General features: G+C 40.7%; 1 protein-coding gene and 1 pseudogene across 1 annotated transcript in view; one reads left to right on the top strand and one right to left on the bottom strand.

Moving 5' to 3' along the window:
• Window positions 1–12,320: 12,320 nt before the first annotated feature.
• The window catches only part of LOC142889675 (adhesion G-protein coupled receptor G2), an 11,935-nt gene continuing 40 nt past the window's right edge, over window positions 12,321–24,215 (bottom strand). The window contains exons 1-13 of the mRNA XM_076028469.1: window positions 24,082–24,215; window positions 23,882–23,957; window positions 23,481–23,622; window positions 22,523–22,642; window positions 22,231–22,350; window positions 22,104–22,149; window positions 21,930–22,024; window positions 21,379–21,494; window positions 20,939–21,204; window positions 20,299–20,395; window positions 19,514–19,643; window positions 13,953–14,109; window positions 12,321–12,888 (exon numbers count right to left, since the gene is read on the bottom strand). The exon at window positions 24,082–24,215 is cut by the window's right edge and continues 40 nt beyond it. Coding sequence (XP_075884584.1) covers window positions 12,794–12,888; window positions 13,953–14,109; window positions 19,514–19,643; window positions 20,299–20,395; window positions 20,939–21,204; window positions 21,379–21,494; window positions 21,930–22,024; window positions 22,104–22,149; window positions 22,231–22,350; window positions 22,523–22,642; window positions 23,481–23,622; window positions 23,882–23,957; window positions 24,082–24,215 — 1,594 coding nt within the window. The 3' untranslated portion in view covers window positions 12,321–12,793. The remainder of the gene's footprint in view (window positions 12,889–13,952; window positions 14,110–19,513; window positions 19,644–20,298; window positions 20,396–20,938; window positions 21,205–21,378; window positions 21,495–21,929; window positions 22,025–22,103; window positions 22,150–22,230; window positions 22,351–22,522; window positions 22,643–23,480; window positions 23,623–23,881; window positions 23,958–24,081) is intronic.
• On the top strand, window positions 14,928–19,117 carry LOC142889673 (uncharacterized; annotated as a pseudogene).

The following is a 24,215-nucleotide window of genomic DNA, read 5'->3' as shown; positions in this document are numbered from 1 at the left end:
CTGCTGCTACTCCTGCTGCTCTGCTCACTTCCTGGATTTCCCAAGGGGAGTCGGAGTGAATGTAAAGTGGCAAATGTGTCAGCAGCCGCTGACCACCACCACCACCACCACCACCACCAACAGCAGTAGCAGATAACAGCAAGCGCTGGAACACAAACTTGTATGAGGATTCCAGGAATGTATAGTGACTTGAAGCCACCTTGGCTTTCAGGCTCTAAAAAAAAGTGCTGTGTCATGCAGTGTTACTGTTTCTGTGGTGTGATCGGTCTACTAGCTGGAAACATCTGCTTGAGCCGCTGCCCTTTGCGGCCTCTCAACGTTTTAATGCACAAGCTTCTTCTGCTGTTTTGTGCTATATAAATATGAGCTATTATTATTATTATTATTATTATTGTTATTATTATTATTATTACAAACAATACAAACACATGCATTAGGCTACTGCATTACACTTTCTGTAACATGGTTGTAATAACAAGTCATACCATAACAAGTCATATTCAAACCATAATCACAAGGTAAGGGAATGCTTCAACCATATATATTTTTAATCAGCCCATGGCATGTAAGACACAAACCTGAATTTGATCAGTTTTGTATTTGAGGCATACATGAGAAACAGATTATCATTCAAGAATTTACTTTGGCAAAATGTGCAAAATGACAGTTAACAACTCTTTCTGTGTTATAACACTGTGTTTTAAAACACTGTAACAGTGCTACTATATGTTGTGCAAACATTTTTGGATTGTAGTCTACTTATTTGAAAACGCATTTTTAAACAAGTATCAAATCAAATATCAAATCATCAAATCAATCACTCAAAAAGTGCAAAATCACAACCGTAAACAAAAACATCTTCTGAACTGAACCAAAAAAATAAGGTGCTGCTGTGAGTGCAATATCTAAACTGTAAACACACACACACACACACACACACACACACACACACACACACACACACACACACACAGCACAGCACAGCACAGCACAGCAGATGGAAAGAAAGATGTAAAAGTCTGTAAAGCCTCTGTTCCACTAAAATTAGCGGGATGACACCATGTTTTTGGACGCGGGACGTCGCGGAAGCAATCGGCATTGAGTTCCATGTCCACGCACCAAACCCAGCGGGGTGTCACCCCCGCCGAAAAGCTGCAACCCCTCCGCTAAGTGTCCTTCATTGGGGGAGTCTGTGACAAAGTCCTGATTGATAAGAAAGAAAAGAAGAACAAAAGAAAAACAAATTAGGAGTGTGTAAAATGCACAGCCCAATATAGTAAAAATATATACAAATAAATACAATAAAGAGCTTACTCACCTATTTATTTTTCCAGGGATATTTCTTGCTGCTCTTAACAGCATCCAGCAACTCTTTGTCCTTCTGCACAGCAAGAAGGACGTCTTTGCAGGGAACGTTCATGTTCACCGAAATCTGAAGCTCACTTTTGATCAGGTTTGTGCTGCAGCGATATCTGACCACTTGTTTGGCCATATGTGAAAAAATCCTCTCCACAAAGGCGTTTGAGCCGGGCACACTGAGAACGAATGACACAATCTGGAACAGGTTGGTCAAGTTAACTTTTCCGACTTCATGGAAAACAGACACCCACTTCTCGCTGGTAGATTTTGGGGGATCCTGACGTGCCCTTTCAATTGCTTCCTGGCTGGCGCAGAATTCCTCATACAGTTTGTCCATGTTGAGTGTGTCAGTCAACTTTATGACAACCGCCACCTCCTCCAAGTCAGAGAATTTGAGTTTCTCAAACAGGCCGATTGGTCTGAGCTTCATCATCACGTTGTTTGTGGATAAATCAAACCACTTTCCAATGTATGAAATGACAGAGGTGTAGAATTTAGTGAAATCCACTTTCACTTTGGCCTTTTCTGCAGGATGCAGTTTATCCATCAGCTGCCTGGTCTGGAACCTATAGAAGCTGTCATCTTTTCTTTGCTGCATTTTCTCTATGAATTTCCTGACTTCCTCATATACATCAGGGATGCAGAGTTGTGTTTCTTCTAGCCTCTTTACAAGCTGGTCGAAGACAAGTCCGACGTTTTGGAAAAAACACAAGTAGATTTCAACTGTGGCAGCTTTATTCTCATCATCCACAGATATCTTTCTAAGAGCAACAGGGCAGGCCTCGCCGAGTGACCTAAAATATTTTGAAATAAGCAATTTGCTTTCAAAATGCGACTGTTGTTGCTCTGTAATAACTGGAAGTTATACTTGCCAGAATTGACATTGGCATTGTCAGCGGCATAAGATGTGATACACACTGTCTTGAGTTCATATTTTGTCAAACACTCAATGATGGCGTCGTGGATGCCACTGGCTGATTCATCACTGTCTTCATAGAAATCAAGTAGTTTAGACTGTACTGCGTCGTCTTGATTGAAGTATCTCAGGTTCCCCTTGTTTGAGGCGTCTGTGGCTACTGAAAAATATACTATATACTATATAATATAGCGGCTGCTGGCGGAGGAGGATTCAGCTCTTTTAGAATATCCCTAACAGTTTTGGGAGCAAGCACATTCATTGCTATCATCTCTGCCTTTGTTCTTCCACATTGCATTTTCTTCGCCGTGTTCGAATCATTAAACATGGCACTGTTCAACTTATTACTGCAGTCCATGCTGTTGTAGGACAGTCCATGTTTAACTGTGTGATACACTGACGTAACCTCACATGCAGCAACTCCGTCTTGCTCTGTAGTTGAACTGGTGAAGAATTTACTAATATTCAATGCACTTTTATTTTGTGTCACCCGCTTCTTGTGCATTTCTGTGCCGGCATGCTGTTTCAGGTCGTATTCTCCCCCATGACTTATTGAAAACTCCCTCCTACACAACGTGCAGAAGACCCGGGACTGGTCGCCACTCACAGGCTTAACCAAACTGTTTTTTTCTTCCCACCTTTTGTTGTAAGACACAACTCTTTTCTTTTTGAAGGGCCGGGGCCCAGGACCACATCCTCCTCATCTTCTCTTTCATTTTCATGACTTCCAGCAGCAGCGCTCATTGTTCCGCACGAGGGAACAAAGTAAACAGACTGACATGCGTGCTGCCGCCCTTCGCATACAGCACACAAACACCAAGGCAAGCAGACAGACACACCCTGCAGGGCGAACCAAACGAAAAAATCTGTACACGTTCCCTTTACCCGGGAGGCCAGGACAAACAACGTCCCGTACGAGATGCGCCTCTTTTGGCTCAAATATGGGGCATCCCGGCCAATACGGCACGGTTGGCAACCCTACAGTCACTCCACAATGGAATGTTTTGGTGCCTTTTGGACCAATGAAGTGGAATTGCATAATTTTCTACACCTGACATTATTATCTCACGGTACACTAGTAGGCCACAGCACAGTGGTTGAACAACACTGGACTAAACTACTGGTCAAGACAAACACACTGAAGTGCCAGAAAAGATTATTATTATCATCATCATCATCATCTTCATGGTACCAATAAGCTATTTTTTATTATTTATTTTGGTACAGGTCAACTCAGACCTAGACAGAGGCTATACCTACCTATACCCAGGGCTGGATTAAGAATACAGAGGCCCCTGGGCCAGACTCTTGGAGAGGCCCCCCCACACACGCACACGCGCATGCACACACACAGACACAGCTGATCTCCGGGAACTGAACGACAGAGCTGGCACCACACACAAACATACGTATACATGCATGAACGCATCAAATGGCTTATGGTGCACAAGTGTGGCCTTACATGTTGGAAACTGGTGTATGTCCACAGGATTCACAATGACTGGCGACATCTTATTTTAATATTTTTAGATAAATTCATCACAAGACTCTCGGGACGTGATGGTGTTGTATCTGTGCATTATGTCAACATAACAACAAACAGTATATACTCAAATGCAGTAAATGAACAACGATAGACCGGTGATCACCCTCAATCCACCTTATGCAATGACCTTTTTCCTGGCTTTTCTCCTAGCAAACTCCTCCACAACATCATTGAAGTCCAGGTCTCTGACAAGTTCAGACTCTATTGCCCGGAAGGACAGAGATTTCAGACCTTTTTGAGTCATGCTCGTTCTGAGTTGGTTTTTTATTCTCCTGAGCTGGTGGATCGGAGGCATCTGCCACCGGGTAGCTGACCTGCTTTTCACGGATTGTTGCGTCGACATTCTCGTCCTCTACTGCTGGCTCTTCATTAACATTTACGTTCCCAGAAGACTCGATGAAAAAAACTAGCAATGTTTGGAATCTTCGGTCGGAGTTCCGAATGTCTTTTATCCCTCTCCTGTTTTGCTTTTAATTTAGAGGCTCCACTCTCCCACCGTTTTAACTTTTTCCCCCCATGTCTTTCCTTCCTTTAGATTAGCTAACCTTAACATTCAGAACTCACATTTCGCGCTTTTCACCTTTATACCGGTAGATACATGTGCGTTCATGTGGTGTCGAAATAATCGGAAAAACGACTCTCCGACTGGGTTATATTTGATGGCTGATCTGATCTGTTTCCTCTGCTACCTGGTGTCTCACACCTGCTTTATTTGTTTGGAAAATTAAAGACAATACTAGTATTCATGTTTTCCCACATTACAACTTTAGGCACACGAACGCAACAAAGTTGGAAGAACAACTTGCCAAGAAGAACTCAGATTTCCGACACCACATGAACGCAGCATACGTGACAAAAAAAGAAAGCTAACTGCCGGAGTCCGGAGGCCCCTGAGAGCTCGAGGCCCCCGGGCCGTGGCTCAGACGGCCCGGTTAATGATCCGGGCTTGCCTATACTCCTACAGAGTCTAGACCTCCTTCACTCAGCCGCTACATGTTGGACTTTGTTTTTTTTTTCTTCTTGATTTGCTGAGGGTGTGACCTCTTCCACCGAGGAAGACGATGCCAAGTCTTAGGGTGTACTGCCACCTACTGGTATTGAATGCAACATTAGTGCAATTTTCTTTTGTCATCCCTCGACTTCGATGTGTATTTTTTAAAAGTAAAAGTTAAAGTGTTGAGACAGTTGTGGAACAAATCAGAGAAATTAACTGTTTTGTTTAATAATGTTCATAAAAAGCGGGTAAAATCTAGATTCATTGGTAAGAAATAATTTATTTTTTTGTGTAGAATGATGCAGCGTACAATGTGTTGCAGGGTTGACTTATTAAAAAAAAAAAAAAGAAAGAAAGAAAAGGAGCAGACTTTCTTTTTTTTTTTGCTCCAAAAGTTTTTTGTTCATTTATTTTACCTAAAAACAGTTAAAAAAAAAAAAAAAAAATAGATAAAGAAAAAAAAGAAAGAAAGAAATCCCACACACGTGGCCAACTTGCAAACTTTTTACTGCAACGTTTCGGTCATAGACCTTTCTCAAGCAATGTTTGACCTTTCTCACGTCACAATAAAAAGTTGGAGTGCTGGATTTCTTTTGTGTCAGTTCGGACTTTATTGTCACCCTCCGATGCACCGGCCGTGTCAATAGATGTGCGAGGATTTTTACCTTTGACCTCAAAACAGTTTCAAATAAAGAGAACACGCATAAAAACACTGCCAGTCTTTGTCAAACAGCAACAACAGAAACTTGAACACTCTTCTATTCATACACACACGACACGATTCCTAAAACTGCAGATGCCACAAAACACAGTTTGATCTGTCAGAGGGGAAAATCTCAACTAGATCATCACCTGATTTACTAGACTGCAGTTGTGCACCTTGGTTGGTCTTTTTGTTTCATAAAGCTTTTAAATTGTGTTTAGAAACTAAGTTGTGCTGAAACAATCAAAGTAGGAGCACATTAGATTAGCCTAGAAAAAGAGGACATAGCATTTTCGACACGCAGGCCTTCTCCAAGTCGAGCAGGAGATGGAGGCTGGAGCAGATAGATCTCAGCATGAAGGCCCCTTTTCACTTTGGATCAAAGTTTCTTGTTTTGTGCCCGCCACTTTTCAATGTTGCTTCTGAGCTTGTTGATTGGACCTGGTTGGTTGTACCTGGTTGGTTGTACCTGGTTGGTTGTACGATTTTCTGAATAAAGTTTTTGACAAATATATTCCTTGTTTGTATTTTACTCCCTTTCGTCTCCAGCAGGCCCCCTCGGTCAAAATGAGGCGAAGAAATCCACAAAACAATGACCGTCCAATCATAGTGCAGTATGAGACAGAGTGGTAAAAAAGCACCCAAAGTCTCAACATGGCCCAACAAACTAAAACACAACATACTATGTACAGAGAATGTCGTTTTTCCCACAGGGGAGTTTTCCCAGCCACTGTCGCATCTTGCTTGCTCCGGGGACCCGGTTGGTTCTCTCTGATTGTATAAAGCGCTTTGAGATGCCTTTGGTTGTGATTTAGCGCTGTACAAATAAAAGTTTATTATTATTATTATTATTATTATATAATTTTTTTTGTTGGGACAGAAACAATCTTTGTGGCATGTGAGACTGGATCAGTCACATGAAGAAGGTTCATGAACACACAGTCCCATCTAAATAAATGAATTTCACCAGACACTGTAAACTTTCTGCTCCAACACTTCCTGTCGTCTTTCACGAGACCACAGAGACTCTTTCCACTGACTGATACAATAAATACATAGAAAATCAGCATACTGTAGTTTGCCAATTTTTTTCCCCCTCAAGTACAGAAAAGTAATTTGAAACCAATGACCTACAGTATCATAGCTTAGCACGACACGGAGCAATTCCAATAAAATCTCAATATGTCCCAAATTCTGAAAACTTGACACACTATACTATAGTATGATTTTCTTTTCCCACCAGGAAAGAAAAATCACAATAAACACTTTATGTTGCCGGAATTGCATTGAAACCAACGTTATATCATAGCGTAGCATGAGACCTACCCGTTCCAAGCAAAATCTCAACATGTTTGAAACTCGGAAAAGACAACATACTATATATAGTATATCAGGGTTTGTTGGGACAGAATTGTTTTTTTTTTTTTTTTTAAAGTACTTGATTCAGCCGGAAACTGAGTCAAATGAGCGTCCTGTCATAGTTGAGACAGAGTGGATCGATGCAAACCAAGACTTCCAAAGGACCAGAAGGCCATCAGAAGGGTTTTGCCAGTGGCCAGATAGCTCACTGCATACTGAAAGAGCTTTGAATGTCGAGGTTGGTGGTTCAAGACCCAGCACAGGTGTTTTGAATTCAACAGGAGCAATTTGTCATGAGAATTGAACCACACACCAGAGATGTTTGTTTTCATGCTGAGCTACCAGCCGACTTTTGAAATGCATCCAACTGGCACATTTATCCTTCGTTTTTGGGCCTTTGAACTTCAGAAATGGATCTCAATCTATTGTGAGACTTGAGACTATTGTGAACCCACAACCTTGTGATGCACAGTCAGTCGTCTTATCAACTGAACTGCCTGTGGGCTGATAGGGTAGGATCTCCTGGCCAAATTAGAATCGACATACTATATTTTATGTTTTCCAACTGAAATAAATTTCGAAAGATACATGAACAGTCAAAAACACATTGAAACCAACTTCTTTTGGTAGCTTAGCACGAGACTGACCTATTCCAAGCAAAAATTCAACATATCCAAAAATCAGAGATAAAACAACATACTATAGTATAAAGTAAAAAAATATGTAAAGTAAAAACTGGTCTTTTGGTACCAACTAGGATTCAAACCCACAGACATCTCCTACAACCAAAATCAGAGGCCTACTGAGCCTACTGAGCTAACCACCTTGTTAACCTGACAACTGTGGAGGTCAATAGGTCACCTTGTTTCCACAGCCTATTATACAGCCTACTGCTTATGGTAAACACATGACTATAAACTGTTTCATTATATTATACAGTGGCCTATATATGATTAATTTGATTGTGATATGATTTTTATTATTTATTATTCATCACTAATGAGGAAATGAGTTGAAAAATATTTTGTTTTGGTGACTTATTGTCCTTTGTTGTGTGTCTGTGTAGCTACTGGATGATTGACAGTGTGTGTCTGTGTTTGTTAGGTGAAACAATGAGGCCTCTATAATAATAAAAAGACAGGCAGCAACGGTCACTCCCAACATGGAGGTCACAGAATCGAAACCCGGCGCAACACGAGAGTGTCTGTGTGTGTGTGTGTGTGTGTGTGTGTGTGTGTGTGTGTGTGTGTGTGTGTGTGTGTGTGTGTGTGTTTGTGTCTAAATCAAACAAAACAAACCTAAAACCAACAAAACTTGCGCAGCGTTGTGTCCGACGAAGCTCTGAGGATTTCAATCTTCTGGCTTTTGGAATTTCCTCCAACTGTGCTCAACATGAAGCAGCAAACAGGTGAGTGTAGCTAAGTGGCTAACTAGCTAGCGCCCCTTTCCTCCTTCAAACTCTATTTAAATTCAATTTTAAAAGAGTGAGGAGAATTTTCTTTTCTTACAATTGTATGTAAAAGGCTTATAGGCTCTACTTGTTGTGTTACACTTGTACAAAGTGACTGTGGCTGTTTGTTTCTCCTGCAGAGTCAAATCATTGATGTCTATTGATGTTCTGACATCCCTCCACAGCCCTCAAGAACCTGCTTAGCAGATCAGCTCAGTGGGTTGGCCTGCTGACTGTGGTGGTGGAGACCAGGGTTCCAATCCTGGTCTCCACTGTAAAATAAAGATTTGCTCTGTTTTAAAGTCCAGAGAGATGGATGAGGACATGATACACTATCTCTTCAGGACAGAGAGCTCAGGCTGGAGGAAGCCTGACTGTCTGTGGTGCAGGAGGTTGTTGGCCTGTTTTGTTTTTTGGTTTGTTTTGCCATTTTTAACTAACCCCAACTCAAACACTAAACTTGACCCTCTAATCCAGGTAGGGTTGCCACCTCCTAGAGTTTCAAATCCGGGACATCTCATCTAGTTTTTAGTTAGTTAGTAGTTAGTTAGTTAGTTTTTAGTATTTTACGGGAGGGTTGGCAACCCTATCTAGACCACAGATGGAAAAAAAAACATAAAAAAACGGGACAAATTGTGTCCCGGGAGAGATTTTACAGGTGTTGAAAAAAAGAGAACAATTCTGGGAAAAACGGGACGGGTGGCAACCCCAAATCCAGGGGAGGGCAAACTTTTTGACTGGTGGGCCATAGTGAGTTCTAAAATTTGACAGATCAGCTGGTTTCTCATAGGAGAAAAATTAAAGCATGGGATATGTAGAAAACATTACCTTAATATCAATCAAATATCGAACGTTACAACAATTTATCTGTCATAGAAATCCCAAAATATTTAGATCTTTATAGAAATGACTCTTAAAACGCAACCAATTTGAGGAAATACAGCTATTCTATTATTCACTGACTATTAAAATAAGTCCTTCAAGTTTGGCGGGCCGAATTAGAAAGTTTAACGGGCCACATATGGCCCCCGGGACACAGTTTGCCCACCCCGGCCATCACTTGAACCCCCACCCTAACCACTGACGTCAGGCTGAAGAGTCCAAAATCAGGAAAAACGTTTCAGAAAAGTAGTGTCCATTTGACCCTAAATGGTCGTAAACGTGCTCCAAACCACTTTGAGGAAGTTGAAATTTTCAGAAGATTAGAGATACATGTCTTCGACCTTTGACCCGATTCCGAACGTCTGACTCCCGATTCAGTTGTTCCTTTAGAATCAGGGCCATGGACATGGGAGGGTAGGCATAGTTTCAACTCAAACAAAGGAAGGTAAAGTTAATGAAGCTGGTTTTGAAAACTGGCACTCATCCCTTTGGCCCAGCGGTTTTCAAAGCCTCCCCTGCGGGGTGCCAGAGGACTTCAGGGGTCATATTGAAGGTGAAGCACCAACGTTTAACGATGAAGCCGTGAGAAAAGCAACGGTGTCTCTATAGTGCGCAGATATGATGAGTCTCTGACTAAAGTTGTTCTCTTCATTATTTGATTTGAGGAATTGCACCAGTAGGCCTTAGAATAAATACATTACTTGACTGGAGAACGAGCTTTAAATTTATTCAAAATATTTATTTTGAATATAATATATTTTACGAACACTCATATATTTCTTAAAATGTTTTTAAAAGAGATGTGAAAGCATGCCGATGTTGTGTTTAAAAAAAAAATTTTTTCAACAACTGTATGTGTGTTACTAGTTTCTTGTGCGGAGTGATTATAAAACTGCTGCGACGAGCCACTAAGTGAGGCACGCAGTTCTCCTGCCTCATTGGTAGGGGGCGCTCGTGAGTACAAGCTCCTCCCATCCGGCCTTCGCCCGCGCGTCCTTCGGGCCACAAAAAATGTATACAAATTTTCTTTTGTGCCTACTTCCATTCGAGCACTGAATGCCTCAGAATAGCTGCGAAATGCGCAATGTCTACTCCATCGCGGCCTGTATTGGCCAATGCACTTTGAGACTGCACTTTACCTGATGAACTAGGAACTGGGGTTTTCCGGCCCGCGAGAGGATTTTGCAATGACAGAAACTGCTGTTCTAAATGTGTCAACTTGATGTTGCAATATTATATATAACTTAATACTGGGGTTGAGTAAGTCGGCACAAGTACAGCCACTCACGTCTCCTATTGGCTACCCTCATTGCCTCAGAATAGCCCCTTTCCCACTGGCCAAAAAAATCTAATGTAGACCCACTATGAATCGGCATTTGGTGGCAGTGGGAAAGGCTCACCGCACCGCGCCGAAACGCGTCAAATAACCCGCCAAGCGACCCCGGTTCAATAACCTTCCATCAGCGCTCGAAAATTGTTCATTGTCCTCTGGCTTTTTGGCTCGCGGCTCGCACACAAAATAGACCACACGCTGAAAAGATCGCTGCACAGCGCGAGCCGGCCGCTTCAGGTGAGCGCCGCTTCAGGTCTGGCGTGAACCATTCAAGATTCAAAAGTGCCCAACAACAAAGAACACTGGCCACTGCCGGACTCGCTTCCATGCGGCAGTGAAAAGTGGAGGCCGGTGCGGCTTACTGGCGGAGGTGAGACCCTGCTGGTTTTGGTCAGTGGGAAAGGGGCCAAATGCCGATTGATTGACAAAAGTCTCTGTCGAAACAAACGGCATTGCAGTGTTGCCGACTTTCTCTCTAAATCTGTCGACTTTCCAACTCCCTATGGCGACTTTTCTTTGTCAAAAGCGACGAGCGACAAGGAGGTACACGGCTGCATTGTCTGCAGGCTGTTTCAGCTCTCATTAGCCTCCATATGTAATGGTTAAACTGTGCTTTATTGATCCATTGTTGTCCATTGTCAAGGGGATAGTGGCAATCTGCTCTGTGTGCCCTGAGTCCTGAGAGGACGAGGTATGGACACTTTCGTGTCATTTCATTAGCATAGGTGCGTAGTACCTCACCTGCCCGTTTTTTTAATTTATTTTTTTATTAATTTCGTGTATCCTGAACGATTCACCGACACACCACAGATGCCCGTTAGAACGGAGCAGTGCAGAGCCTCCTCGTAGTTCTCCTCACCAGGAGAACACCTTGTGATCGGGACCTGTGACCGAAGAGGCGGAGAGGCGTCGCGTATTTTACGGGAGTAGCTCACAGACGGAAATCAAATGAGGTTTTGTAATTTTCCTTAAAAAAAAACGGAACAAATTGCGTCCCGGGAGAGATTTTATTTTTCCCGGGACAGGTGGTGAAAAAAGAGAACAATTCTGGGAAAAACGGGACGGGTGGCAACCCTAGTGCAGGAACACTGCTGTTTAGCCCATACTAGCATCTGAGCGTGCTGCTTCGCCCATACTAGCGACTGTGCATGCGGCTTCGTGTGCTTGCTGCTTCGCCCAGACCAGGCATGGCCAAACTACTGGCCGCGGGCCACATCCGGCCCGCTGCGTGACTCTGTCCGGCCCGCGTGAAGGCAGTCATAAGTTAGCACAATTTCCAACCAGCAGCCCCCACCCCCGCCCCCGTCAACAACACTTTTGTGGCCCGCCGACACAACGCAGTTCTGTCATGTGGCACATTGCAAATAAAGTTTGGCCACCCCTGATATAGATTGTTGATTTTCTTCTCAAATAAAAAAAAATTTAAGAAAATACTGTAAACAGCCCAAAAGTCACCGAAATGACTGCCCTGTGACATTTTTTCATAAGACGCAGTTGCAGAATGCAAATCTCAACTTGTCTGACTCATTAATGTCCATGTCATGAGTGTGCTGAGACTTCAAAGGGTCATAAAATGAAGACGGTTATCACAGCAGAGTTTTAATCTTCAATGTCCTGTCTGTGTAACACTAAAGTTTCAACCCTCCGACATTTACGGTTCTTAAAGGGCCCCTATGATGCTTTTCCACTTTTCTGAGCTCTAAATACTGTTACAATGTTGAATCCCGTTGTCAAACGATGCAAAATCGTCAAATAACATTTTGAGATGACAGAGAAAGTGTGCTGCACCGTTTATTGAAGGCAAACACTGTTTCCTTTTCAACAAAACAAGTAAAAAACTAAATGAAAAAACTAAATACTAAAGTGAAATGACAGTTATATTAAACCACATGGTAAGTGATAATAAGAAATATAAGAAACAATACTATTTTTCAATCTCAAATGCAACATATTTCACAACTATTTCACATCTCTGATGATTTTGCAACAATCATTTTTGTGTTTGCACTACTGCACACAGAGGGGAGGAAGTAGCGGTAGCAGGATGACACACCCCCTTGCGTATCACAGACATTGGTTATTCACATCATGTCCGAGGTTAACTACAAAATTTTGTCACACCAAATCATGACAGACTTCTATTGAAAAACTCGGCTGAGTTAGCTCCTCTTATCACATTACCATACATTTTTTTTGTGTGTAGCATATCAAGACACCCAGACGCAGTGTGAATTTCTAGGTGTGATGGGGCTCAGCTGTTTGTGCTGCGTGTTACGCTGCTCATCTTTGGAGTTGAGTTTCCACTCTTTTTCATTGACATCACAAACCACAAGAAGATGAAGAAACCTGGGTTACAAAAGAGAGAAGAGAATGAGTGGTGTTGACTGAGAACACAAAGGACGGGCTTAGATCCAGTTTGGAGATAGTCTCTTCTTTATAAATATATAAATATATTTCAGGGCATTTTTTTCTGGGAGGGGAAGAGGGGTTGATACCAAACTTATCTCGTTTTTGTGCAATACAATCTGAGAGACTTCAACTGGGAGGTATGATAGCGGAAGTGAAGCGAAAGAGTCTTTTTTTTTTACCGTCATACACATCACTCAGAGTTGTCCAAATTTTGAGAGGCAGTACCCAAAATTCGGACAACTCTGAGTTTGCAGAAAATGTAAAGTATTTGTTTTAAATAATAATCAGAACTAAACAGGGAGTTTAAAACCAAAACCAAAACATCCCTACTGCTGTCCAACCCCGGAAGTGACGTTTTTATAGCATCAAGCTAACCATTGGTCCGCCATTTAACCATGGCCTTGGATGTTCGAATAAGTAAAAACTCTACGGTAAAAAATGAATAATTTATGTGAAATTTAAATACTTAAATTAATGTTGTGTCTTTGCCAGTAGATGGCGCCATTTCAGCTGACTTCCCAGGAACCCAGGATGCTTAGCAGCAGCACGCAAAGCATCCTGGGATACAGAAGGACGTGAAGGATAGTAGCGGTGTATCTTTCGAATCAGCTTAAAGTTGGGCAGATTTGGAGTGTCCTTCGAATTTTGGGGAATTGGGACAAGCCTTCGTGTAGTGCTATGACGTAACTGGCCTTCAAATGCATGCTTCGAAGGATGCAGACCCTGACTGAAATAACCCCACAGCCAAGGACTATATGTACCAGAGGGTTTGGGGAAACACAGGTGAGAAAAATGAAGGGCAGGACTGACAATGAGACACAGGTGACACAAATCAAGTGGCAACAAAAAAAAGGCACGAAAACAGAAACAGGATTGTGAAGCATGGAAAAACACAAGGAGACAAGACTATCAAAATAAAACAGGAAACACACGAACAGCTCATGACACAAACAACAGCCTTCGTGTTCAGATAAATTAAAAGTGAGGCAAGCCAGGCCGACCTTGCAGTGAGTTCAGGATACAGAAGGGGTAGAGGGCTGCGTTGGTCAGGTGGCCGAACGAGAAGAAGACCAAACCCCACGTTACTCCAAGCAAAGTGATGATTCCTAGCAGGGAGCAAATGTCTTGCTTGGCTCTGTTGCAGTTCCTCTGCCCAAACTGAATTGCAGAACACAGTGGACATGTATACATTAGAAATTGGAACCGTAGAGAAGTTATGACTAAAACTGAAACATGCGGCCTGTTAAGTTTTTCAATCCAGCCCATCGAACTTGAAGAAATTATATTGATAGTAAGTAAGTCATTAAATAGCTGTATTTCAGTCATTTTTTCACTTTTTTATGAGTCATTTAAATAAAGAGCTACATACTGTGGAACTTCAAAGACACTGATTTGGTTGGAACTTTGCTTCTGCTCATTTTCAATTGACATTAAAGCGCGTTTTCTACATATTAAATTATATATATTCTTTTATCCCATGAGGTGGGTCAACAAAACACTCAATCCTTCTTCTCCTGCTCCTGCTCCGGCCCCTCTGTCACATTTTAGAACCCACTGTGCCCCAGGCAAAAAATTTGCCCACCCCTGACTTGGGCCATGTTTTACTCCACTTTACCCAAATTATAAAATGATCAAGTTTAGAATAAATTCTTCTAATATATATATATGTATATATATATATATATATATATATATATATATATATATATATACATATATATATATATAAATATATACATATATATGTACATATATATATATATATATATATATATATATATATATATATAAATATATAAATGTATATACATATATATATATATATATATATATATATATATATATACATATATATATATGTATATATATATACATATATATATATATATATACATATATATATATGTATATATACATATATATATATATATATATATATATATATATATACATACACACACATATGTTATGTGAGGCATGTTAACGTAGGACAGCCATCGGCCACAGTGAAGTGCATCCCCGGGGCCAGGGCGGGCGATTTTGAAGGGCATTTAAAGTTAATGGCTAAGAATAAACAGAGATTTAGGCGGATTGTAATTCACTGTGGTTTCAATGATGCACGCCTGTAATCGTCCGAGGTCACTAAGTTAAACGTAGCTTCAGTGTGCGCATTTGCTCGGACCATGTCGGACGAAGTAGTTTTCGTTAGGAACAAAGTAGTTTTCGTTAGGAACGATGAGATGCTTAGCCGCATGTCATCTTTTCACCGTTGGCTGTCAGGGTGGTGTCCCAATAACTTGGTGGGCTTCGTAGATAACTGGAAGCCTTTCTGGGGCAAGCCTGGTCTTGTTAGGAGGGACGGCATTCATCCCACCCGGGAAGGAGCAGCTTTCTTATCTAGCAATATAATTAAAATTTTAGCTTCAACTCACTGATGCTCCAGGGTGGAGACCAGGCAACAGAGTTGTAGTCCTACACGCTACTCTGGGCTTCTCTCACTGCCGTCCCCAGCCGTTAGTAAGTCCTCCAAGTCCTGCCATTCTTTTCCAATAGAAGTTGTGTCAGTCCCTCGCACCTCCAAACCTCTTATACTGTGCAAATCTGGTGTTAAAGCTCCAATCGATTATAGTAACCTAATTCGAATAGATTGTAGAAATAAGAGGGCTGGGTCGGAGGTTGCTCCGGGGTCTCCCACAAACAAAATGGTGAACTGTGGCCTTCTTAACATTAGGTCTCTACATTCCAAAGCAATTTTAGTTAATGATATGATTAGTGAGCATAGTGTTGATATTTTCGGCCTCACAGAGACATGGCTACATCAAGATGAATATTTTAGTCTTAATGAAGCCACTCCTCCTAGTCATATTAATACTCATAAGGCTTGTGATAGTGGTCGAGGAGGTGGCGTTGCAGCTATTTATAATTCCAACTTGTTAGTCAATCTCAAGGCTCAATCTATTTATGAGTCATTTGAGAGTTTAACTATGTCGATTTTGTTGACACCTGATAGACAGACAGATTCCGTTGAATTCATTGTTGTCTAACGTCCCCCCGGTCCATATTCTTCTTTCTTAGATGAATTTTCAGAGTTTTTGTCTACTTTAGCATTGACTAAAGATAAGATCATAGTGATTGGAGATTTTAATATCCATGTTGATATTGAGTGTGACAGTCTCAGTTCTCAATTTAAATCAATCCTGGACTCCTTAGGGTTCCTCCAAGTTGTGAATGTACCCACTCATAAGCATAGTCATACTTTGGATCTTGTGCTCACTTTTGGACTTGGTGTGGAGCAGTTGACAATCTTTCCCCAAAATGACCTTTTATCTGAACACTTTTTGATCACTTTCAGTTTTATTTTGGTGGATTACATTCCCCAAGCAAGGTCTATAATGAGTAGAAACATTTCGGACTCTGTTGTTGCTGAATTTAAAGAGAGGCTTCCTGATTTGCTAGATGCTCTTGTACCTCTAGACATGCTTCCAGCCTCTCCCCCCACCCACTTGACTGATCTTGATCTTGACTCCTTGACAGATCGTGTGACCCCTTATAAAGTAAGAATGAAAAGGCAGGATCGATCAGCCCCTTGGTTTACCTCCTCTACTAGCAAATTAAAACAAAATTTGCAAAGGCTTGGCGTTCGTCAAAAACAGCTCCATCCTTCAAGACTTGGCAGGAATGTTTTGGGTCCTATAAAAAGGCCCTGCGTGTGAGTAGAACTTCCTACTATTCTGCTCTTATTGATTCCAAGAAAAATAACCCAAAATTTTTATTTAGTAAAATTGCTAAGCTGACGAGGAGCCATAACTGTGTTGAGCCTTGCGTCCCTATTGGCCTGTCAAGCAATGATTTCATGAATTTTTTCCAGCAAAAAGTAGAAGATATTAGAACTGAGATTGGGAATTCTTTGTCTTCTTTGTCTTCCACTGGTCACATGGCAGATCTTTCTCAACATGGCAACCCCAGTGTTTACTTTGGGAGTTTTCGGCAAGTTGGACTCTCTGAACTTGATTCTCTTATCTCCTCTGCTAAGTCGACCACCAGTCTGTTGGACCCAATTCCAACCAGGCTTTTAAAGGAGGTTTTCCCATTGCTTCATTGTGTCATTCTTAGAATAATCAATCATTCTCTATCAACAGGTTTTGTCCCTCATGCTTCCAAGGTGGCTGTAATCAAGCCTCTGATTAAAAAACCCAGTTTGGACTCCAGTGCCCTTTGAAATTATAGGCCAATCTCGAACCTTCCGTTTCTCTCTAAGAGCTTAGAAAAAGTTGTTCCCAGGCAGCTTATTGACTTCTTAAATGACAACAATCTGTTTGAGGCATTTCAGTCAGGCTTCAGAGTTGGTCACAGCACTGAAACTGCACTGCTTAAGGTGAGTAATGATCTCGTGTGTGCATCTGACAGAGGTCTTCTCTCTGTTCTGGTCCTCCTAGATCTCAGTGCAGCATTTGATACAGTTGACCACAGCATTCTTCTTATGAGATTAGAAGATGCTATTGGCATCAAGGACCAAGCCTTAAACTGGTTTAGGTCTTACTTGTCTGACCGTTTTCAGTTTGTCCATGTTCATAATCATTCATCAGAACGTAGGAGGGTTAGTCATGGTGTCCCGCAAGGGTCTGTACTCGGGCCACTCCTTTTTAACATTTACATGTCACCTCTTGGTGACATCATCAGAAAGCATAGCATCAGTTTCCATTCTTACGCAGATGACACACAGCTGTACTTGTCATTTAAGGCAAATGAGGCTCATCAGTTGGCTAAATTGGAATCTTGTCTTAGTGACGTCAAAACTTGGATGACACAGAATTTCCTGTTGCTTAATACCGACAAAACTGAGGTCATTGTATTTGGATCGCGAGAGAGTAGGGACAGAGCCTTTGATGGACAAGGTGGTCTATTTGGTACTACACCCAGTTCTACTGTGAGGAACCTTGGAGTCACTTTTAGGACCTGACCTTTAATTCTCATATTCAGAAGAATATGAATTCACTTAAGAAACATTGCCAAAATTAGAGTTTTTTTGTCCTTCAAAGACGCGGAAAAAAAGAATCCATGCTTTTGTTACGTCTAGGCTAGATTACTGTAAATCGGTACTAGCAGGATGCCCAAATACGTCCCTTAGGACATTACAGTTAATCCAAAACTCTGCTGCACGATTGTTAACCGGAACTAAAAGGAGGCAGCATATTACTCCAATCTTAGCTTCCTTGCATTGGCTGCCAGTCAAATTTAGAATTGAATTTAAGATTCTAGTTTTAACTTACAAAGCTCTTCATTCTCAGGCTCCTTCTTATATTGGGGGACTAATTGAACTTTATCATCCTCCAAGAGCCCTTCGCTCTGAGGATTCAGGTCTTTTAGTTATCCCAAAAATTTCTAGAGTTAGATCAGGAGGTAGGTGTTTCAGTTTTTTGGCACCTTTATTTTGGAATCATCTTCCAGTCTCGGTGAGGGGGGCAGACACAGTTAGTTTATTTAGGAGTAGACTTAAGACTTTCCTTTTTCTTAAAGCTTATAGTTAGACTCCATCCACTGTCAGTTAAGCTGCTGTAGGCTTACGCCGTGGAGGGAGATCTTTCGCTCCCGTTACAGGGATCGTTGCTCTGTGCAGGCGGAGCTTCTATCACTCTCCTCACCCAATCAATCTTTGACTCCATCTACTCTGTCCAAACTAGCTCTCATTATGCTTTGTACAGTATGCTTGATATGCATGATACTGACGGGTCTTGGTGTCATCGCTTCGTCCCACCACCACGCCTAGGACCTGGACTTGTCCTATCGGCAGATTGTCCATCGAGCTAGGCTCTTGCCTTCCAAAGCATGGACAATTACAGCCCACGCGGACAGCAGCCTTGAATTATTTCCTATTCTTTGTATCTATATCCATTTTGTGAATGCCTGGTTGGTGTATCTGTTTTTCACTCTGTCCTGTCTACCACCCTGGCTTTCTCTCTTTCTCTGTCTCTCCTCTATTATTGTATTTCACCCCAACTACTCATAGGCAGATGATGGCCCTCTGGAGTCTGGTTCTGCCCTCGGTTTCTTCCCACAGGGGAGTTTTTCCCAGCCACTGTCACATCTTGCTTGCTCCGGGGGCCCGGTTGCTTCTCTCTGATTGTATAAAGCGCTTTGAAACGCCTTTAGTTGTGATTTAGCGCTGTACAAATAAAGTTTTATATATGTATATATATATATATATATATATATATATATATACATATATATATATATATATATATATATATATATATATATATGTATATATATATATATATATATGTATATATATATATATATATATATATATATATATATATATATATATATATATATATATATATATTGGGAATTGGTGAAAGGTTGGCTCACAGATGCACAAATGTGTAGAAAACATTGCTGTCCAGGTAATTTAAACAAAAAGCTGCTTGTTTGCTGAAATGTTAGCAAACAGTTTCTTAATCAGTCACCGAATCTATGTGTGAAAAAACAAAATCAATTTTAAAGTAGAACATATTTTAAGTAGAATTCATACAAATACCAGGATTTTATCGCTCACCTCCTTGCTCTTGTGGAGACTCATGAAGCGTCTGACCGTCACCCCGAGCATGGTGATGTTGAAGGCAAACACAACGCTGAAGATTCCCACAGTGGTGACAATCTTCACTGTGTTTTTGGAAATGTAGCATCTGCAAGCAATGAGCAATGATTTCTTTCTATTTTTCAGTTTTACTCAAATGTCTGTCATGAAAAAATGGGCTCTTTATTTCTTCCATCACAACCTGTTTGGCATTGTGACATGGAACCCCAAAACGTAAGTGGAACACATAATGGGTTAAGGATTGTATATCTATACTATAGATTACATGTTTGTTTACAAATTTGAATATGTATTTTTCTGTCACACCTCTATCAATCCCACAATGGGGAAATTTTCATCAATACAGCAACAAAATGTAGCGCAAAAACGAAGAAAAATTATATTAATTAAAAAGAAATCAAATCAAAATAAAACATTTGTAGGGTAATAAAGGTAAAACAAGATATTTACATGTTTTAAACAGCTGGATTACGTAGTTGATCTAAGTATTGCTGACATATAAATAAGTCTTTTACTGCACCTTTATGAAATGTAAAGTGGTTAAGAAGATTAATGTATAATAATAATTACTGCTTTGGTTTAACTAATTTTTTTAAATGCTGCATGAAACAGAGAGCTGCTGACCTTTTCTATTGGTCAACAGTAACGAAAATGATTCCATTCAATTCTAAAAAAAAAAAAAAAAGGAAAAGAAAAAAAAAAACTGCACTGATTGGACATGCCTTGCCCCAGCCGGCCCTTACATTGAAGTACTTTCAGGGTTGATTGAGTCCAGAGGAACCAGACCATATGAGTTCCTATCAATGATGACAACCAGGGACACAATGACAGCAGGAACACCTGGAACACAAATAAAAATTCATTAAACGTTGCACTTAAAGGTCCAGTGTGTAATATTTAGCTTGATTATACTGGTAAAAGCTTAATATACTGCCTATAAATACATCAATAGAAGTGTATAAACTCAGTACAATAAAAGTACTTTGGTTTTCCTATAATTTGGCTCTCTGTAAGAATATCCATAGATCAAGGGTCTTGCTCCCAGTTAGCTGCCATCTTGCACCGCCATATTTCTAAGGAAGCCTGTTGTGGGCAATCCAGCTGCCTGACAAGTGCGTTTCGTATTTAGGGTGAACGCTGCCGTCTTTAAATAAACCAACGAAGAAGAAGAAGGTGGACGAGGTATCCAGGTTTGTGCTCGCAGGCCACTGTAGTTCACTGGCAAGCTAAGAAGGGAGAGGGAGGATGAAAGACACTGCAATCTAAAATCTAACCACTTGATGTTGCTGTTTCTTCTCCAAAATCTTCAAATATTACACACTGAACCTTTAAATGTCGTGTCCTGAGGCCACTTGGTTGTGGCCGTGACAATGATTCACTCACCCCACCCCACCAAGCAGAGTTTGAGCAGGTATCTCCTGACGTAGATGTTGAAAACCTTGACAAGGAGCAGATAGAGGTGGAAGCCCTCCAGCCCCATCCAGAAGAAGGCGGCTAGCAGGGAGTAATGGAGGGAGAGGGCCACATAGACGCAAAGGCCTGCGGACGACGCAGCCGCAGGGCGACTGGAGAGGAAGAACACGTTGAGGAGGATCAGCGCCACGCTGAGGTTGAGGTGGATTTTGACGGAGACGTCATCCTTGGCTTTTCTGTGGGACAGAGCACAGTGAGTCGCTGTCAGCCAACCACCAACCTCTCAATCATTGGAAGACTCACTCTACCAACTCAGCCAAAGATGCCAGCAGCAAAACATATTAAAAAAAAACAAAACAAACAAACATAGTAGAAAAGAGGGATCGTCTGTCATCTATTGACTAAATCACCTGTTCAGAATGAAGAGCACGATGGTGAGGACAAGGGCAAAGAGAGAGAGACTACAGCCAATCATTGTGATGTATGTCAGAATCTCCTGGGCTGCAGGTGATGGTGTATTTGGAACCTGCAGAAAGTTTTGAATTTGGGTCAGTTACAAGGTAATGCTTATTTCACATTTCATTTTACATAAATACAAATAGAATACTGTGTAGAACACAAAACTATGCAAATTGCCTTTTTTTCTCTAGATGAAAGAACAACTGTGTGTTGCATTTTTTTATGACAACAACACAGATGTCACATTGGGATTTTGTTTTAGAGTTAGGTGACGCTTTACAGCGTGTATTTCACCCTGTTATATGGATTTTGATGGTGTAAAAATTAAATATTTCAGCATCCGATCACGCAATACATTTTTTGTCACGTAAAAGCAAGAGATGCAAGGCCAAGAGAGAACAAAGCCTCTGTTAAACCTTGTGCAATAGGCATCTTTTTGAAATCCCCCAGCTAAGACGTCTCAGCAACTCTTAATGAATCAACAGCAGTAAGATTAGCTTACCACGAGCACACCAAAGTAGGTGAGGTGGTCACAGCTGCAGGTAACGCTGCTCTGGCCCGGTTCCCAGGAAGTTGTGCAGCCATCTTTGCTGAAAGCTAGTGAGTCGAACAGTCAGGGTGCACTGAGGTAATATTGATGCATTTAAAAAAAAGTACATCAAGGTTCATTACTCACTCATTGCTGAATAATTCAAGAACACACAACTGAGTGTTTGGGTTTCCTGCCACACAAGGACACGGCAGTTAAAAATGAAGGAGCACAGTGCCAAGAAGCTTATTGTACTTGGTAAAGTCGTAGTTACATTGATCCCACTGGACAAATTGATTGTGTAGCTGATGTGTTCCTGTAGGTTGGAAATATTCTTTCCTCTCACGCTTAGGCCAATCATTATGTCTTCATATAATCCATTCTCCCTTGTGACCTGTAGAAGAACATGATGTATGTTTTGCATGTCATGGCTCATCATTGCGTTTAAGGAAGCAGTATTTGTCAACATCCTCTTCTTCTGATTGTAATCTCAACGATCGGTGGTGTGAGAAAATGAATACTATCTCAAATGTATGTGCAGTGTGCATAAAAGAGCAACTTCTAACCCAATTTTGGTTGGACCAGGTGAGCATGCAGAACACAATGGTGCTGTTTGACTTGACATCCAGTTCTTTTGGCAGTTGAATGCTCACATTTTTGTTCGGGCCGAACACTTCTGATATTACCTGTTTCACACAAATAGGAAACACAGCGGCAAAAATAGGAACAGGAAGATTGCTTGTGAAGATCTGACACACAGATATTCGGTTCACACAGCAGAACATCATCGTCAATCAATCACTGACTTCGACTGGACTCTTCTGTGTGGACTCCTGCTCTCCCCTCAGAGATATACAGTTGATGGCATACACACACCAGTGTGAAGCAACGGCCATATAACATGAGCCCTTCAATGCATGTATGCATGTAAGTATGTATGTACGTATGTATGTACTTTATGTATGAATGTATTTTTTTTTTTAAATAGATATATAAATATTATTTATCTACTGTACTCCTGCATTGCAATGTTGCCGCTTCATAACTTCTGTTCACTGATGCATCACTATTGTGCCACTGACAAAGTATTAATGCCACATGTTACAGCATCTGTTACTGTCGTCTTAAAGTGCTCCATTGCTGGCGACTGTACGTTAAAAGCACAATAAAAAAATAAGTAAAAAACTTGGAACTTTAATCTCCTTGGAATAACACTTATTAAGCGTTTTACAGGGTTGACTGGATTGCAGTTATATAGCATTGTATAGTAAAGTATACTATTGGCATAATTGCTGAAATAATAATAATAATAATAATAATAATAATAATAATAATAATAATAACAATGAGAAGAAGAAGAAGAAGAAGAAGAAGAAGAAGAAGAAGAAAACCATCATAGAGGACATGAAGAAAACATGTCAGTGATTCTTTTCATTCTAATTGTTGTAATTTCATTGGAAACCCTCTAACTACTTATTCACCAGTCTCTGGTTCGTCTCTAATTCATTTGAAATTTAATCTCACCTTATTTTTATCTTCAGGAATCTGTAGGCCTTCGAATGGTCCCTTGAGTTTGTACACAAAAGCCACCAAACCATCTGCTGTCAAAGTGGTAGACTCATTTATGTACGTTTCCGTGAGAATTTGCTCCAGTGTCTCAATGGCTCTGGCATAAAAAAAAAAACAACAAATAAAGAAAGAAGATAGCGGAATCAACCAACCAATGAATAAAATTTTAAAATTAAACAGGTGCAATCAGGTCTGCAAATTCTACATTTAGGTATCAAGTGTTCTTTCAGTAACATTTTAATCTGAAAGATGCAATATTAAGAAACAAATCACACAAAATCTTTATCATCACCATAACTCATCATAAAACAGATACAAAAAAATAATAATAATAAAATAAAAATCAACATATATACTTGACTACGTCTCCGCAGTTCCCATTTTTCAAAATGCTGCTCATCTCCTTCATACAGGTCTGGGTATTTTTAACCCCTGTAACATCAGAATAATGATTATAAATTTACACAATTTACACAATTGGCAGACATCTTCTGAAATAAATAAATAAATAACCATAATACATTAGTGAAAGCCTGATGAGACTCGACTCGTTTACCTTTATCGCTGTGCTTTTCACATTGATCAAAGGACCAGGCTTCATCAGACTCTTCTGGACATGCATTTTTATCCGCATTTGAATTCTTCTTTACTTCACAAACGATGCAGTTGAACACTGCAAGGTTGACCAGC

This window comes from Nelusetta ayraudi, unplaced genomic scaffold (assembly GCF_046127955.1).
Source record: "Nelusetta ayraudi isolate G7.1 ecotype Tasmania unplaced genomic scaffold, CSIRO-AGI_Nayr_v1 ptg000023l, whole genome shotgun sequence".
In the NCBI taxonomy this organism is placed as follows: Eukaryota; Metazoa; Chordata; class Actinopteri; order Tetraodontiformes; family Monacanthidae; genus Nelusetta; species Nelusetta ayraudi.
This window is presented reverse-complemented; position numbering and strand designations above follow the sequence as displayed.